The sequence below is a fragment of the Asparagus officinalis genome, chromosome 4, assembly GCF_001876935.1.
Source record: "Asparagus officinalis chromosome 4, Aspof.V1, whole genome shotgun sequence".
In the NCBI taxonomy this organism is placed as follows: domain Eukaryota; kingdom Viridiplantae; phylum Streptophyta; class Magnoliopsida; order Asparagales; family Asparagaceae; genus Asparagus; species Asparagus officinalis.
Genome location: NC_033797.1, coordinates 17,551,711 through 17,567,422, shown reverse-complemented (window position 1 = coordinate 17,567,422; position 15,712 = coordinate 17,551,711). Strand labels below are relative to the sequence as shown.

The 15,712-nt window shown below is 32.9% G+C and overlaps 1 protein-coding gene across 1 annotated transcript; it reads left to right on the top strand.

Moving 5' to 3' along the window:
- On the top strand, positions 5,840–9,169 carry LOC109839762. The gene is made up of 2 exons (XM_020408266.1): positions 5,840–5,992; positions 8,761–9,169. Exons 1-2 carry the CDS (start codon positions 5,890–5,892, stop codon positions 8,976–8,978), a joined length of 321 nt encoding a protein of 106 aa, XP_020263855.1. The 5' UTR covers positions 5,840–5,889; the 3' UTR covers positions 8,979–9,169.

Genomic DNA, 15,712 nt, shown 5'->3' with positions numbered 1-15,712 from the left:
CGTCTTGAATTGCAAGAAATCTGCTAGTTTCTGGGATATAAAGGCGATATGTACCTACATATCTATTATGCTGAAGCAGATTAAGATGATCTTTTGGTAAGATTATTGGGTTGTTATCGTCAAGTTTAAATTGCTTGGTTGTATCTGAAAATAATAATAAATAAATAAATAATAAAAAGACATAAAATAAATAAATAAATAAAATACATTGGACGATGATCATATAATCTCCCAGGTGTTATCTGATAATCGTCCAAAGTTAAGGATGGTTTTTCTAATATGTAGTTTTTTCTTTTCTTCGGGCACGGTCTAGAATTGCAAGAGATAGACGTCTGGGGAGGCTTATTATAATAAACTTTTTAGTCATGGTAATTTTTGATGGCCTTTGGTTTTTATAATAACAATTTAATAGAAGTTGCATGGGTAGAATAGTAATTGTTTAGTCAAACCTAACTTATTTAGATGAGCTTATAAGCTAATTTTTTAAAAGTTATAGTGTATCAGCTTTTTACCAAGTGACTTAAAAACTAGCTTATTTGGGTTATATTACTAAACTTATTACAATGTGACCTAAAACCTAACTTATTTTATGGCTTTTTTTAGCAGACATGAACTCGTTGAGCTCCGCATTAATCTCATTAATCTCACCTGAGCTACCAATGTGCACTTCTGTTTTCCAACTTGATGTTGAAAGCCAGATGGGAAGGTTTTAACTGTTAAATTGATCTTTCAACATTGAGATATACATGGAAAACTGAAGGTTAGTAACTGCAAAAAAATTAAAAGACAAACGTATACAGAAGTAATTTTTTTAAGGGTTTCTTGTATTATATTTAGTATCTTTTGGATGGATACTTGTGTTAACTGGATCACTGGTCCCTTTATTTATCTCATATAATTAGACATTTATATATATGTTTTAATTGTTTGGATAACTGATTACGAATTTTAAAAATTCTAAACAGATCATTAATCACATCTAATGATCTTCACCAATTAACATAACAAATTCTCATTGATGTGATATAAAAAAATCTTGATCATTTGACATAATGCATTTATTCCTATGTGTAATATCTTGAGCACTTATATAAATGGAATTTGTGACTATCAAGCAACTTGTGTTTGGTAATTATATTACATTTATCATTTTGTTCTTGAAAACTTTAACTTGTGATATATTGAGTAAACTATATTGCTTAGCAATAAATGAAATATGCAACTCAAACTGACATAAAATATTGGAAGTAATTAATGATCCAAGTAAATTTAATTGACATGCACTGCGTCCATGAAGGAGAGGTAAAAACACACCACACCACCACACACACACACAACACAACAGCCCACACCCAACACAAGCACCGACAGGCACATATATAATATATATATATATTATATATATATATATATATATATATATATAATATATATATATATATATATATATATATATATATATATATAATATATATATATAGTATATGAGTGAGCTGGCAGCCGTAGGAAATTTCCTCGCTGGCAAGTGTATGACATGTGAGCCCCCTACTAGTCACATCGGTGTGGGGCTCACATGTCATACACTTTGTAGCGTAGAAAATTTCCTACGGCTGCAGCTCACCTCGTTTTCTTTATATATATAATATATAGACGTATATTATATACGTATATATATATATATAGATAATAATATATATATATATATATATATATAATATATGAGAAAACGGGAGGTGAGGCTGGCAGCGTAGGAAATTTCCTAGCGGCTGCAAGTGTATGCTGTGAGCCCCAACACCGATGTGACTAAGTAGGGGGGCTCACATGTCATACACTTGCAGCGTAGAAATTTCCTACGCTGCCAGCTCACCTCGCGCGTTTTCTCTCTCTCTCTCTCTCTCTATATATATATATATATATATATATATATATAAATATATATATATTATATATATATATATATATAGTATATATTAATATAGTATATATATATATATTATATATATATGTGGTATTATATACATACATATATGCTATACTACTAGTTTTTATGGCACGGTGGCAATTGCACGTGGTCAAAATTTTATAATTGTTGATTTTTAGTTTATGTATTTATTGTAACATAGTTGAAAAAGTTTATTATTATCATAATATATTAAAAGTTTCAGATATTTAATATATAAATCTTGTTGGTTTCAACATTTTACCTTCACATAATTAGTGAGGTTTTGAAGTCTTAAAATATGAATGATCTAAAGAGCAATTTGATGATTTCGAATTTTATTTTAAATATTATGATGATTAAGCACCAATATCTAAATAACTATTATTATTAAAATATATATATCTTAGATTCATCAACGCTAAAATGATAGGTTTTTCTGGTCATAGAGGATTTTGTTTAATTATAAAGAAATACACTTGCGTCCTATTGTCTACTTCCACTTTCTATTATCTGGTGACCGAGTATTATAGATATTCAAAAATTTTTTATGAAATTTTCAAAAGTTAAGAATGTGCAAATTCAATCAAGAAAGAAAATATAAATTATGTGATCAATTCCAAAATATGATATTATAACATTCCTACATCTTCTCAAAAATAATTTGTCAAAAAGATTACTCTATAATTTTAGAAAACTATAAAATATAATTTGAGAATGATTTAAACATATTTTGTACACATGTATTGTATTTTAAGAAAATAATATAGATCTATCCAATATTTAATAATATCCAAAAATTTAAGCTAAAGAGTTAAAAGAATCTAATAACACTCATATCCAAACTGTATGCTTCATAAATGTGAGACATATAAAATAAATAACTTAATTTATTTGTTAAATAATTTATTACAAATCATAAAAGATAAGGAGAACCATAAGGATCACATAGCCAAATAAAGATTAAATATCTCTCTGTGAAATTTGTAGCAAAAAATTTTCAGATATACTGATAGACTTGCTATAAAATCCACTCTTATAAGATTGATGTCACATGTGTCTTAAATTATGCTTTGTTTAAGGGTTATTTTTAGAAAACTTCCCCTCAACTATGGGGAAATGTTAAATCCCCCCCCCCCCCCCCCTCAACTACTTGAAATGAGTAAATGTTTGTTTATCAAATTTGGGGTGTTATAGTTGATCTATCTCAACTTCAAAATTTTGATTTAACCTTATAAACTTTTCTCAATTAACCCCTCAAAACTAATAACATTGAGCGGAATTCATTATGTGATAAGTACTTGAGTTGAAAAGACCAAAATATCCGTCAACCATAAAAGAATTAGCTTGGTTTTTTTTCTAGATGAAAGAAAAAGTGAAGATTTAGAGGTAAAAAGAATTATAAATTAGTTGTAATCCTTTTATTATCGGTTGAGAGTTTCTTTTAACTAAAATGGATTTCTTTAATAGGGCATTTTGACAAAATCACTTATTAAAGTCTTTTACATTAAGGGGATTTGTTAAGAGATGTGCAAAAGACCAGGAGAGTTTTTATAAGACACGCTAAGTCGAAGGGTGTTTTCTAAAATCGCACCAAAGTTGAGAATGTTTATCTACAATATCTCTATAGTTAGGAAGCTCTGTCAAATTAGTTAAGTGGTTTTTTGAGATATTCCCCATACTTGAGAGAGTTTTCAAAGAATTAACTATTCTTTTAAATTTAGCTTAAATATTTTATAATTCTATATTATTACCTAAATTATAAGCAATTTCAAAATTTTAAGGGAATAATGTAGAATTGTTAGAGATTTAAAATCAATGAAATGATATCTAAATTACCTTTAAATATTGCTCTTATAGGCAATATATGAAACATTGGCCTATATATCGCTCTATCGACTGATTTAAAAGGTTAAATACTTTATCTTAATAATATTTATGGTTTTATATTATTTTCTTTTATTTAGATATTTTTTCCCATATATCGATCATTATCGAAAATATTGGCTGGTATAACAAAATCGAGTCATTTTTAATTTGATTGTAAGCTTGGTATTATGTTGTGTTTGGAAACCAAAACTAAAGCACAAGTCACAAAAGTCACAATTCATATCCCAATCTCTCTACTTTCAGCTCTCCCAAATCTCAAGCACATATATTAACGCAAATTCTTATGTTGAATATTCATCAATATCTAAGATTATAGATTAAAATGTTGTATTTTGTATGAGCATTATCTCATATGACACCCAGATATTTTTTACATAACACCGATTATTGCAACCCAATATCATGGATTTTATTTGTCTAACATTTATATGATGCCCAACACTTTATAGTAGTCCTTCGAAAGCCTTTTCTAAAGTTTTCTAAGCAAAGTATATAAATTCAGAAATAATTCAAAATCTTAAGATTATTCAAAATATGATGCTTTAATTTTCCCATATTTCCTCTAGTATATAAATATAAGCTAACCCTTTGGCCTCATATTATATGATGAATATTATTTATCAAAGGGATCACATATTATTGCTTGTGGTTAACAAAGGCTGTAAATCTTTATTGGCTTAATTAAATTACATACCTTACAGTTTATAAAAGTTTCAATTACAAACCTCCATTTGTATCTTGTTGCACTTAAATATCCTAATGTTTTTAAAATTGCATGTCTGTACCTTTTATACGCAAGAATACTATTTGTAATTTTCCTATATGAATATAATGATATGAGTTTAGGACAATTCTATATTTTCTACTCTTTCCATTAATAATTTATTAACATGCAATTGTCTATTGATATATTATTAGGCGTTACTAATAATTAATATGAGAGTTTCACAATCACATTAGAAGTTTTAGGGACCAAGTTAGACAAACTTGAAGTGGCATATAATATGATTAATTAATAATAATGATTAATTTAGTTTAGTTAGGATTAAAATATAATATTTAAAAAATAGGGGTAATATAGTCCTTAGAAAGTTTTTTCTACAACTTCCTCTTTTAAAGGGAGTATGATATGATTCTAAGTGAAGTATATAATTTCATTTATAATTCAAAATCTTGAAACTTATTCAAAATATGATGCTAAAAATTTTCCACATCTTCTGTACTATATAAATATAAGCTAAACCTCTGGCCTCATATTATACGATGTATATTATTTATCAAAAGAATCACATACTATTGTTTGTGTTTAACAAAGGCTTCAAATCTTTATAGTCTTAATTAAACATAAATAGCTTACAACTTACGAAAGTTACATGCATATACCTCCACTTATATCTTAGTGCACTTAGATCTTCTAATATTTTCTAAAATTGGATGTTTGTACTTATGTACGTAAGAATACTCTTTATAATTTTCCTATGTGAGTGCCACGATATAATTTTAGGACAATTCTATATTTTGTACTCATTCCAAAATAATTTATTAACTTGCAATTGTCTATCAATATAGTATTATGCATTATTAATAATTAATATGAGAGTTTTACAATAACATTGGAAGTTTTAGAGCCAAGTTAGACAAAATTGAAGTGGCATGTAATATGATTAATTAATAATGATAATTAATTTAGTTAATTTATGATTAGAATATAATAACAAAAAAGAATAGGGGCAATATAGTCCATAAAAAGTTTTTTCACAACTCCCTCTTTTAAAGGGAGTATGATCTAGAGTCTTAGAACTTGTTTGCTTTCTTTTTAATTTTAATTTAAACGAACTAACGAGTACGCGGAGTGAGTTATATCTCAAAAAACAAAGGAGATTATCTCTGGGGTTTTTGATATTTAATTTGAAAGATAAAGATAATGATAATGATAATTTCCGTTATTGCCATTTTCTTTAAAAAATAATTAAAGAAAGACCAATTTAGGAGCACCGACGCCCTCGTTTCTCTTATAAAAAGGGCTGAAAGCTTACGATACTTCGCAGTTTTCAGCAATCATGGCCAATTTCAGCTCCAAGATTTTGCTCTCTCTGATGATCATCGTCACCCTCTTCTCTTTTCTTCTTCATGCGTCAAGAACTCTAGACCCAGGAAATTCAGGTAATTAACCCTGTGTTTTAGTTTTGATTTTAATTTTTTAACTTTTTTTTAGTTGATGATGTATGACTTAGGTTTCGAGTTGTTCTTAATTTGTTCATTGTAGATTTCATATGGATTTGAGAAGTTGGAAGAGTGATATTGATTTCACATATAAATTTTTTATTGCAGTACTACATGTGATAATTAAAATGGTTTGTTTTTTTTTTCCTTTTTTTCTCTTTTTTTTTTGATGAAAATTGTTTTTTTTTTTTTTGTTATGTATGCTTCAACCTTTCTCTTTCTTTGGTTGTTTGGTTTTATTTGATTTGTTGGGTTGATGAGATTTCTGGGTTTTATTTGTTCTTATGAGTAATATATTTGATATGGGCTTGCATGAAAACTTAAGACGCGGTTCATATGATAATTCCCTTGGTTGTGCTTTCTTTCCAATTTATTTTTCTACTTCTTGTTTATAAGATTAAAAACAACAGTCATGAGAAGGGTTATGTCAAAAAAAATTCAAAAAAAAAGTTACGGGAAGATACCAAGAGGACCAAAAACTTAGATATTTAAGTTTTTTTTTAATTGGTCTAAAGTGATCGATATATGGTTAGATTCCCATATAAAAAAATAAAAATAAAAATAGTGAGGTATACATGAGTGGGAATTCTATCAGAACCCTATATAATTGAATAAACTAATTGAATAAACTTCAGCATTCACCGGTTGTTAGAAAATTAGTTTGGATATTGTGTTTATTCTATTAATAGAGTAAATTGCTCCACTGCGCCTATGAGGATGATTCTGATAAGATTTTTGATTTACTATGGGTTTACTATAATAATAGTGTCGTATATACATTGTGATAATACTTTTTTTTGGTTTTGTTTGATAACTACATTGTGGTAATACCTTTGCTATAGTTTTGTCGCATATATATATAATCGAAATCTCATATTTTGACGATTGTGATAATATAAACATAAATGAGGTTATAATTTGACAATTGTATTCTTGTTTATACACTACTTCAGTGGTAGGTTATAAAAAGAACTCAAATATTTGTCTTGATAATAATATTCAGCATCAGAGATCAACTATTAAGATCCTCTTCTTGTCCCGAAAATAATCTTCAATATCAGACATCAACACTGTTAATACCCCTCGTTCACATCACGATGCTTCTTTAGGGCTTTATCTTTTTATATTTTTTTCTCTTTAGGGCATATTTATTTATTTGGTTAAATTTGAAAATTTATCACATCATTATTTTTCCTTTGGGTTATTAGATATTAGTCCCTCAACTCTTCAATAATTCATTAGTCCCTCACATCTTAGAAATTGCTCATTAGTTTCTCGAATCCTAGGGTTATTGCAATTTGGTCACTCGATGATCAAAATATTCTTAGCTAATATCTTTTTGAAGGGTTATTTGCAATTTGACACTCCAAAGTTATACACCTTTTCAAATGTTGATACTCCAAAAAAAAAATTGGCACTTTCACATCCAATTGTTTATACCTTTCGAGATTTGATACACCAAAGTTTTATTCTTGATACCTTGACACCCCAAAGTCGATCTACACATTTTTTAACTTTGATATATCAAAGATTCCATATTTTCTAATATGTGATACCTCAAAGTTTACACATTTTTCAACTTGGATGCAATAAAATTAGGGTGGCACTAGGGGCACACCACCAACCACAACTCCAACCACACCCTCTCTTATTTGCTACAGTGCACCAGGCCCCATATGGGATTTTAAAATTTTAAAATCTCATGTGGGGCCTGATGCACTGTAGCAAATGAGAGAGAGGGTGTGGTTGGAGTTGTGGTTGGGGGTGTGCCCCTATTATTTTCCATAAAATTAGGGGTATCAAAGTGCCAAAAACAAAACTATAGAGTAGCAAAGTTAAAAAATATGAAATCTTTGGGGTGCCAAGGTGTCAAAAATAAAAGTTACGAGTATCAAAATTAAAAAGGTATAAACTTTACAGTGTCAAAGTATCAAAAAACTTCAGTATTAAAGTTAATAAACTTTAGAGTATCAAAGTACAAATAACTTTTTGAAGAGTATAGATTTTATAAGAGAGGACTAAAGGGTATTTTGGTCATTGAGGGGCCAAATTGCAAGATAACTTACGATTTGAACGACTGGCTGCAATTATTGAGAGTTGAGGGGCTAATATGAAATTGTAGAAGATTTGAGGGACTAATATCTAAACGAGCCTTTTCCTTTTGAATATTCCCTTATGTAGATTGAATTCCACTCTATATATTTCTGGCACAAATTTCAGCAAAATCCTCTAGTTTTTGAGGAATTTTGATTTTAACGAATTACGCAACACGAAGCCATTTTCATACTCTGAGCGTTTTTTCATAAAACCCCCAATACCGTTGGAACTTACACTAAACTACCAATAATTTTTTCATAAAAAACCCCCAAACTTACAACAGGCCACGAACAGGCCGTCAAAAGAAGAGCACACATCTCCTCAAAACGGCCTACATGCGAGCGGGTCATCTAAGCAGCACATGCATGGAGGGCGTGAAGAGACAAAAATGCCCCCTACCTATCACACGAGCGGCTCAGACGATCCGCTCGCATGCAATTGTTCTGAGGAGATGCGCACTCTTTAAAGAACAAAACAACCTCCATATATACATGTTCTTTTTTCTTTATCCAAAATAAAAATAAAAATTTGTAACTGTAGGCTCTACAATTTGACAACACTCCAAACTTAATAATCCCTTGGATACTCATCCTTTCCGTCTTCACTCGCAGAGAAAGCAACGGCGCCTGCAGGTCGTGGCGGAGGTGCAGGCATATCCAGGTTTTCTGTGCCTTTCGTCGGCGGAGATGAAGAGGGATATCCTTCTAGCATCTACATCGGAGGCGGTGGAAGCGCGAGCGGTACTTATACGCCTAGTGCAGCAAGCAGAGACTGCTACTCTTGCCTTGCGATTCTGACGCTCGTGGCTTCAGCGTTGATATTCATTTAGCATTAATTTGCTACGTATATGATCACTTAATTAGGTTGTTACAGGTTTTGAAGAACAGATACTGTTTTGGGATTTGATGGCTAGTTTTCGCTTGCTTTGATTATTTTCATTGGGATTCTGTCTGCAGTGTGGATGGTATATACTGGATTGGATTTGGACTTTGATTTTTCAGGTCACGCTAGCTGCTGACATTTTGCGATCTTATTTGTGATGGTTAGAAATCTATACTAATGTATAATGAACATACGTAGTAGGATGTTAACCCCCGATAACTTTTGGTAGAAAAAACCCCCAATAACTTTTGGTAGAAAAACCATCACAATGATTTACTATTTTCAAGGTTCTATGTAATTTTTAGATTCATCAAGTGTTTTTTTCTATTTTTTAGATTTAAAAGGGTGTTATTTGTAATTTTTAGTTTTTAAGGGGAGCTATTTATAATATTCAATTATTTTTGGTAGTTACTTTGTATTTTTTTAATTTTTTATAGTTTTCTTGCAATTTTTACATTTTTAAAGGTCTTTTAGCAATTTTAGATTTTTTGAGACATTGTTTGTAATTTCATATTTTTAAGGGATCTGCTTGTAGTTTAAGAAGCTTTAAGGAGTTACCTATAATTTTTATAATTTAAAGGTGTTCTTGTGAGTTTTGAATTTTTCAAGGAGTTGTTTATAGTTTCATATTTTTCAGGGGGCTAATTATAAGGTTTGTATTTTTAGTAGTTGTTTGTAATTATAGTTTACAAATAGGAATCATTTGAGAGGTATATATTGGCGGGATAACGTTGGTCAGTGTAGAATTATGGAGTGATGCCATTTTGGGATTAAGCGTAAAAAATCAAAATGTTTTGGTGGTTTGCTAAAATTCTGAAACTAATGGAGGTTTTTAGAGAATTTATAGCCTTGCCAAATGACTAAACTTGTTTTAAGTTTACTGAAATTTATCTTTTAAAAACTAAGGAGATCCGGTGATAATTTTTTGAAATGTAAACCAAATAGTAAATCATTAATCCCTCCTTTATATATAAAAGAAAAAAGATTTAAAAATGTGTATTATTGTGAATAATTAAAGAGAAATAAAAATATAATTATTTAATTTTTAATTATGGATAATTATGATTTAATTAAGTTTATCAAATATTGATTATAATTAGAATTTCTAATTATAGATAGATTCAATTTGATGAGGATTCTTATTATGGAAAACACTTATCATATAAGAATTATAATTTAATTTTAAAATAAGAAATGAACATGTGTCATTGTGTTTATGCAATTAAGTGTACCTTATTTGATGCATTTAGGAAGTACCCACAATTTTTTATAAAATGGATTTCCATAACAATTTAGTAAAAAAACACTTAAGATCAAGATTCGGAAAAAAATGTAATGACCCCCCCCCCACCCCACCCCCCCCCCCCCCAAAAAAAAATACAACAAAATGCTCTTAAGTTTTGGATTCTTTGCAAACCCCCTTTGACTTTAATCATTTCTTAAGAGCCCCTTAACAGTGTTACCCACAATTTATTATTATTTTGGGGTGTTAAAATGATGCAGAGGCTAGATTCGTCCAGTAAAAATCGTGCGTAACATGGCTAGGAATTGTTTGAAAAACGCTTAAATTAGTTTAAGGTCTTTTTCGAGAATCACAAGGGAGTTTTTTGTCATTTTTAAAGTTAAGGGAGTTCTCTGAGAAAAGGCAAAGTTGAGGGGTTTCTACACTAATATTGTTATACCAAACCATAAAAGTAAAACCAGTTTGGTAGGTGATTGCAATTACGTAGAAGAGTCCCAAAGGATGATTCGTAGTCGGTTTCTGTTATGTATCCTTCCTCCATTGGGGTTCCAACCTCGTCTCATCTTATAAAAAGGGCTGAAAGCTTACAATACTACGCAGTAATTTTAGCAACATTGGCCAATTCTTGTATCAAGTGTTTGAGAATATGTCTTTGATTTTTTGTATAACTTCATGAGTGTTAGATAGGGTTAGAGATTTGTCATGATTAGTAGATTGAGTCTTGTTATAGGGTGTTCCTTGTTACTTACAAATATGCTATCCCGAGAATAGACCCAGTCGAGCCGGTGTCACTCCCCAAAGACGACTCGAAAAGTGGACTCGGTCGGGCGAAAGATTGCTGCTCAACAACCGGCCGACACTTCCCCCAAGGGCGACTCAGAACATTACTTCTCAGCATTGGTTTACCATTTATGGTCATCATTACGACTCCACGTCACCCGCTGACAAGCCTCACAGAAGTGACTCCACATCACCCGCTGACAAGCCTCAATGGCTGCTGATTCCCCATGTCGCTGAAGTGACCCGTCATCACTCATCAATCGACACGAATAGGGCAGAGGATGACTCAGCCTCTAGCTCACCCCTCGCCATCATCATGAGCCGCCTCCTCACTAAATACCGGTTCTGCCCTTGGCATCCTCTATAAAGACAGACACTATTCATCCTGAAAAGAGGTTCTATCTCTCCCTCACTATCTAAAAAAATTCTTTAGTCACATATTAGAAGGAGATACTATTCCTCTATTACTGGACCCAAGTCCACCAGCTGACTTGATCGTCTGACGTACCACGAGGGAAACAAGCCACGTACTCCCGCGATTCTTGTGTGTGCAGGTGATCCGCCCACCCCGAGCTCTAAGAACCAGACATAAAGTCGAAGAAGGAAAGCGGCCATCCATCCCTCTCGACAATCCAATCTCTCGTCGATCCAGCAACTCTGCAACCCCCATCGACTGTTTGTTCACGAGCATCAACAAGTCTCATCATGATTAGAAGTTTGAATCCTATTCTAATTAGGAAGTTAGGCTAAAGATAGAGTTTTTGTTTTCCTATATATATTATTCTATTGTTAGAGGAAAAACCAAACAGAGAAGAGAGAGCCAATATTCTTGTAATCTAGTGTTAGCAGAGGACGTAGCCTAATTCAAGAATATTATGCGAGATGCGAGGGTTTCGTAGTCTTTATCCGTGCAAAAGATTACATTATTAGGAGAGGGTTTCGTAGTTTTTGTCCGTGCAAAAGATTACATCATTGGGAGAGGGTTTCGCAGTCTTTGTCCGTTCAAAAGATTGTAAGGAGAGGGCTTTGAAGATAATATGAGAGTTGATTATGTATGTGAGGTTGAGAGATTGAGAGACAAGAGTTGAGTTGTTCATCTTGTAGTTCTCCCTGATACATAGTAGATTTCTCGTATTGTTGCTCGTGGACGTAGGTCGAAATTGGTCGACTGAACCACGTAAATCTCGGTATTCTTTTTTCTTGATTGTGGTTATTTTATATTTTATTGATTGTCGGTTGGCTTCCAAGTTGCGCAAATCGTAATACGCGGGGGGACTAAAATTCCCCAACGTCAAGATCTTTCTACCTTTTATCATCCTCTCCCCCTTCTTTTCTCTTGTTCATGGCGTCCAAGGCGCTGCTTGAGCCGGTAGATTCAGGTAACCCCGTGCTTTGATTTTTTTTTTTTTTTTGTGGTGGTGGGGGGGTGGGGTGGGGTGGGGTGGGGGTGGGGTGGGGGGGTTGATTACTTTGATTTTGTTTTGTTTTGTTAGTTGAGTTGATGATGTATTTAGGTTTTGAGTAGTTCCTTGTTTGCTATAGAATTGATATATGGGTTTGAGAAGTTGGGGGACTGATATTGATTTCACATATAATTGTAGTACTACTGATACTGTTAATTAAGACGGTTGTTTTGTTTTTTATAGTTATGCAACAAAAACTAAAAAAAGTTCTTGGGTAATTTGGTTTTATTTGATTTGTGTTGATGAGAATTCTGGGTTTTGAGTTGTTCTTTATGAGTAGTATATTTGATAGAGGTTTACAAGATCATTTAGATTATTTCAGGTACCATATTTATCTGATAATTCATTTGGTTGCTCCCTTTCTTAATTTCTTTTTTTTAATCTAATTTTTGTTCTTATTAAAAAAAGATAAAAACAACAATCATGAGAAGAGTTATCTCAATAAAATAAACCAGCCCAGCGGAGGGAAACAGAATAGTTCCAAATTTTGTCAACTTTCCAGCTTTAAATACTGTAGTTTTTGCTTGGGATTTGTTTGCAATGTGAGTACTGGAATTGAATTTGGTCATCTTTCCACTTTTAATTAATCATCCAAACGAAGATTTGCAAATAAAAAGTAGGACAAATTTTCAAAACCGACCCCTTTGGATTTTTAATTGCAAAAAACGACCTATTTCAGTTTTATTTATAAAAACCGACCCAGTTGGTTGAAACTGGGTCGGTTTTTGAAATTTTTTCTTCCAAACTTCACGGGAGTTCAACTCCCGTGAAGTTTTGTTATGAGAAAAACTTCACGGGAGTTCAACTCCCGTGAAGTTTCCCAAAAAAATTTAAAAAAACCGACCTGTTTTCAGCTAAATAGGTCGGTTTTTGTAAATATTTTCAAAACCGGTCGTTTTTTGCAATTAAAAACCCAAAAGGGTCGGTTTTGAAAATTTGTCCATAAAAAGTACTTTATCTAAATTTTCACTTCCCGACTATTTTCTGATCATCCAATACGCAGGAGAAGAAGACAACGGGGTGAAAAAATTCATAGAGGAATCACTATATGTATATACGATACAAACATGTCAGGTTCCTTCTTATTCATAAATAGTATAAGTGTCTTCATCGAGATTCAAGGCTTAGCTTCATATTACGTTCCGCCTACTTATTAGGAGCTTTTTTGTTGCGGGATGTTATCTATTCCTCTATAATTATGGAAGGATACAATATTCACTATTCATGCTACAGTAAATACTATGGTAAAATACTGTAACATTGTTATTGTAGCACAGACAGGATGATCCAAGGTTCACTATTCACTGTAGCGTTTAAAAACATCACTGTGGCATTTATTCCTGTAGCTCAGACGGAATACTGTGGCAGTTATTTAATTTGATGAAGGTTCACTGTTCCGTGTAAGAGCAAGGGCAGCAACCTCTGAAGGAGCCTCTCAAGGCTGACGTGGCCGTGGAGCTTGGCAGCCCTCCCTCCAGCAAACTCCCAACGCCTCCCAAGCCCCTCTCCTAAGGCTGAGCTGGCGTTGGGGAGCTTCCGAACTCCCAAGCGCTCCACAAATTTGTGGAGCGCTTGGGAGCTCCCAACTACAGCAGAATTTTACAAAAACCCCCCTTTAACAAAAACCCTTACCAGCGATGATGTCGAGGGTTTGGCAGCAACGATGATGTCGAGGGTTTGGCGGCGAAGAGGCCTCCGACGCCGTTGCCAGCGATGATGTCAAGGGTTTGGCGGCGAAGAGCAGGATGCAGGTCGTCGTCGAAGGGTGTGATGACGTCGTCGCCGAAGGGTGTGCGGTCGTCGTCGCCGAAACTTGCTCGTCGCCGCCGAAGATGGGGTCGCGGTCGTTGTCGCCGAAGATGAGGAACTGCGGAAGTGAGATTTGGGTTTGAGATTTGAGATTTGAGGGTTTAATTTGGGGATTTTATTATCGGGTGGGGTGTTTGTTTGAGAACTGTTGATATTTAGCATAAAATAATTATGTATAATGTTTGAGAACCTATTGATAGTTGTGTTAGACCCTAGAGGGGGGTGATTAGGGTCTTATGCTAATCTAATCCGATTAAATGCCAATTAAAACTGATTAACAAAAATATATTCTTGCAAGATAGATATACAAAGAGTTATGTGCAAGAATATGTAATATACACAAGGTGATATATCCTATATGATAGAAATATATGCAAGGATATATAAACAATAAGATATATCCTAACAAAGAGATATAAACAATGTATGTGCAAGGATATAAAACTAACAAGAGGGGTAAACAAATTAACTACAAATGTGATAGGGCAAAATGATCAACAAGCAATACACAATGGCGATGTAAGATATGAATATGAAAACAAGTGCGCCAATGCAATCACAAACAAAGGATATGTTTACGAGGTTCGGTCCCCACGACCTACGTCCCCGCTCCTCACCTCAAGGAGATCTCCACTATCACAACCGGGTTTTCTACGTTCACCCGAACAACACAAAGATAAGTTCTGGCACAGAGCTAACGACTACTTTATCCAATACTCCACCGATCCAACGAATCGCACACCAAACCAAATGATGCACCGTTGGTCAACGATTCAACTGTCGGTCAACAAGTTCTGCGGGTGCGTTGCTCAGATTGAAGGAAGACAAAGATCTGGTACGGGAATTATTGACCAGGTAAATATTTAACTTATATCACAATTAAGCACAATATAATAAATGATTGTTCTCTCTAATAAGGTGAGAACTCAATTAAGCACAACTCTTAGTCACAAACCCACAACCCCAAATTATACTATGAATGTAAATACAATAAGCTCAATAGGTTGTGTGTGAACAAAGAGATAAAACAATATAAACTTAATATTATGAACACTAGCTTATGAAATTAAGAACAAACTTATAAATACTAGAATTGAGTTAAGAACTTCTCTTAGATGACAAGAGAGAGCGAGAAGAATGAATGCTCAAACACCAAAAGATGATCTCCACTTGCTCTTGTGAATTTGCTCCACAAATCAACTCTGTAAATGCTTAAAGATTTTATACCAACACTAACCCTTAATCAAAACTCTCTTAAACTTGTTTTTAAAACTTCTCTTAGATTAATTGAAAACTGAGATCAAAGAGGCGTTTTTATACGCCAAACCTCAGCCAAAACCCCAACAAAATGACCAAAAACCACCTGCAACGCTCTAAAAAGAGGCG